General features: G+C 34.7%; 1 protein-coding gene across 1 annotated transcript; it reads right to left on the reverse strand.

Moving 5' to 3' along the window:
- Window positions 1-255: 255 nt before the first annotated feature.
- LOC139100872 (glutathione S-transferase 1-like) lies at window positions 256-1,946 on the reverse strand. The gene is made up of 3 exons (XM_070653637.1): window positions 1,554-1,946; window positions 637-804; window positions 256-561 (listed from the first exon to the last, which is right to left on the reverse strand). The coding sequence occupies exons 1-3, from the start codon at window positions 1,902-1,904 to the stop codon at window positions 412-414; spliced, it is 669 nt and encodes a 222-aa protein (XP_070509738.1). The 5' UTR covers window positions 1,905-1,946; the 3' UTR covers window positions 256-411.
- Window positions 1,947-2,469: the final 523 nt, after the last annotated feature.

Raw genomic sequence — 2,469 nt, forward strand, 5'->3', positions numbered from 1 at the left:
GAGTATTAACGAGTGATCTACAAGCTTAATTCGCTCAATAAAAACCATAAAGTCGACAGGGAGCATTGAGTCGAAAAGGACCATTGAATCGACCTGGACAATAGAGTCTACAAGACCATAGAGTCAACAAAAACCATACAGACTTTTAGATAAGTCACTAAGATACAGTAGAATAGGCATAGTTACATAGAAAATCCAATAAATCAACAGAGATTCCATCCCTGAATCAAATCAAGAGTAACTAAAGCTGCTATATCATTTCAATATATGTTTCTTTTATTTATATACGTATAATCTACTCCAAAATTATGTGAGGTAAGAGATAACAGAAAGGTCTCGATAATAAATTCTTTTAAAAAAATAAAATTTGAAGAACTTTGCTTTTCCTTAAAAAAATCAAGTTCAAGTTTGTCACTTCCACAAAGGCTCTTCCAACAACTTTGACAACTTCTCAGCCAACGCTTGACTTCCTTCTTGATTTTCGGAGAATCCAGGTAAGTTCCTACATTTCTCAAACCATCCATTAAGTTTCGGAAATTCTTTAAAGTTCACACCCCAGCACTGAAAATAAAAAATAATCACGAATCATTATCTATTTATAGATATTATGATAAAACAGCAATAATCGTTTCATACTTTTATAGTTCCAACGCTAGCGAGTATCGCTAAATCGGCTATTGTCATTTCATCGCCGGCAAACCACTCAGACTTGTCGAGGAACGAGTCTAATGTGTTGAGTAAAATTTTGATGTCTTCACGAGCTGCTGATGGAACTTTCTTGACGCCTGAACGGAGAACTGGTCGCTAAAATTGGAATGAATTGAATTTATGAATTATTTCATTTTTTGTTGACCGTAATGCAGTATAGAGTCTGAATTTAATTGGTATGTTTCAGGTACCGCTACTTTGCATATAAAATAACAGTATGAGCATGTAGCTTAAGTCGTTGTGTGCAGAATGAGAGGTGATTTAATCAAACAAGTGATATTTAGGTCATAATCAAATTTTGAACATTTAGCTTTATAAGATTGTGATAGAATTTGATTGATTGCAATTTTGGGGATATATTTTAGTGACTTAAGAGTTTAAGTGATATCAAAGATGTCTCTTGGAAGTAGGCTGTTGATAGAAACAGTACGAACAGTTTGCAGACAGAAATCAACAACAAAGCCAGTTCTAAAGGCATCTGAGCGAAGCAATAGGTCGCAATTATACATTGTCACTTTTAAGGCAAGAGTTAAGGATTTTGGGCTATTTTTAGGGTTATTTATTTTAAACCATAACCCGAGCAGCACAAAGTATTCGCTAAGGCACCGCTGCGTCATCGTATTGCCGGTAATACTCAAAATTGCCCTGACGGCATCATGATACATCTAGAATATACCGCAATAATTCCTCTAGGGCTGAAGTGAGTCCATGAATGTTCTAAACCATTAAAAATCTTTTAATCTCCTGCTCCCACAAATTGATAATGATTTTGAAAGCGCCTACGACTTTCCAATACACATTTCACACGTTATCTCTTAATTTTTATTTTCTCCATAATGACTTACCGCAAAATTTTTGACAGCCACAAATGAGTTCGTCGCATCGAAAAATAATCGTGAATCAACAAGGGCACGTTTTTGTAAATCACTTGTTGGATATAGCGGTGAGTCAGTAAGACTTGCGAGATACATAATGATGGCTCTTGATTCCGTCAACACAAAATTTTCATGTACTAAGCATGGAACTTGATGTAATGGATTAATTTGAAGATATTCGTGAGTATTTTGGTCACCCTTGTAGATGTCAAGATTTCGAATATCAATATCAAGTGCCAAATTTCTTACAGCCAGCACAGCCATACGTGATGGCGGGCTGATGTAGTTATGGTATAAAACCATTGGCAATTTACGACTCATGACTAAACTATGTGAATATTTACAAGCAACTGAGAAACATACTCAACAAGTGTATTGCTGAGCAAGACATTTTCATTCAATTATCAATTTATTTATTTATACTCTAAATATAAAAATGAGCAGCAGATAAGATAAAGAATTTTTGGGTGAGTAAAGAAATGAGAGAGAAAATTGAGCAGCAAAAATTGAGAATGGATTGACTTGTTTACAAAGCAATGAAAGAGAAACATATGCGTGAATGAGTCAATTAGCTCAATATGTCTTGGAAAGAAATTGAGTTAAATGTTGTTGTTTTGGTTTTGCAGGGGTTTGATCTATGGCATTGATTAATTAACACCAAATCCTAAACAGCACAAATCGGTTAATCGATATAAAATAAGACCTCAGGCCAGCGAGATTCAAACTTGATGAACTTGGAGACTTAAACTTGGATTTAGGATTGATACCTCGGCATGTGCTCTTTGGGATAGTAAGCTATAGTCGTAATTTTGAGTGTGTACTTCAAATTTGCATATGAGCTGTCATAAAGATCAATTTAAACAATATCAAACCAGATCCAAAAATC

Source organism: Chironomus tepperi, unplaced genomic scaffold, assembly GCF_022539635.2.
Source record: "Chironomus tepperi strain 1889 unplaced genomic scaffold, CSIRO-AGI_Ctep_v1 contig_69, whole genome shotgun sequence".
NCBI classification, from domain to species: Eukaryota; Metazoa; Arthropoda; class Insecta; order Diptera; family Chironomidae; genus Chironomus; species Chironomus tepperi.

Bases quoted from the DNA above. Each gene is read 5' to 3' on its own strand.
- LOC139100872 (XM_070653637.1), bottom strand. From the start codon at position 1,904: ATGAGTCGTAAATTGCCAATGGTTTTATACCATAACTACATCAGCCCG. The intron at 805-1,553 runs GTAAGTCATTAT...TTCCAATTTTAG, and splicing joins TGGCTGTCAAAAATTTTGCG to CGACCAGTTCTCCGTTCAGG. The intron at 562-636 runs GTATGAAACGAT...TTTTATTTTCAG, and splicing joins CTAGCGTTGGAACTATAAAA to TGCTGGGGTGTGAACTTTAA.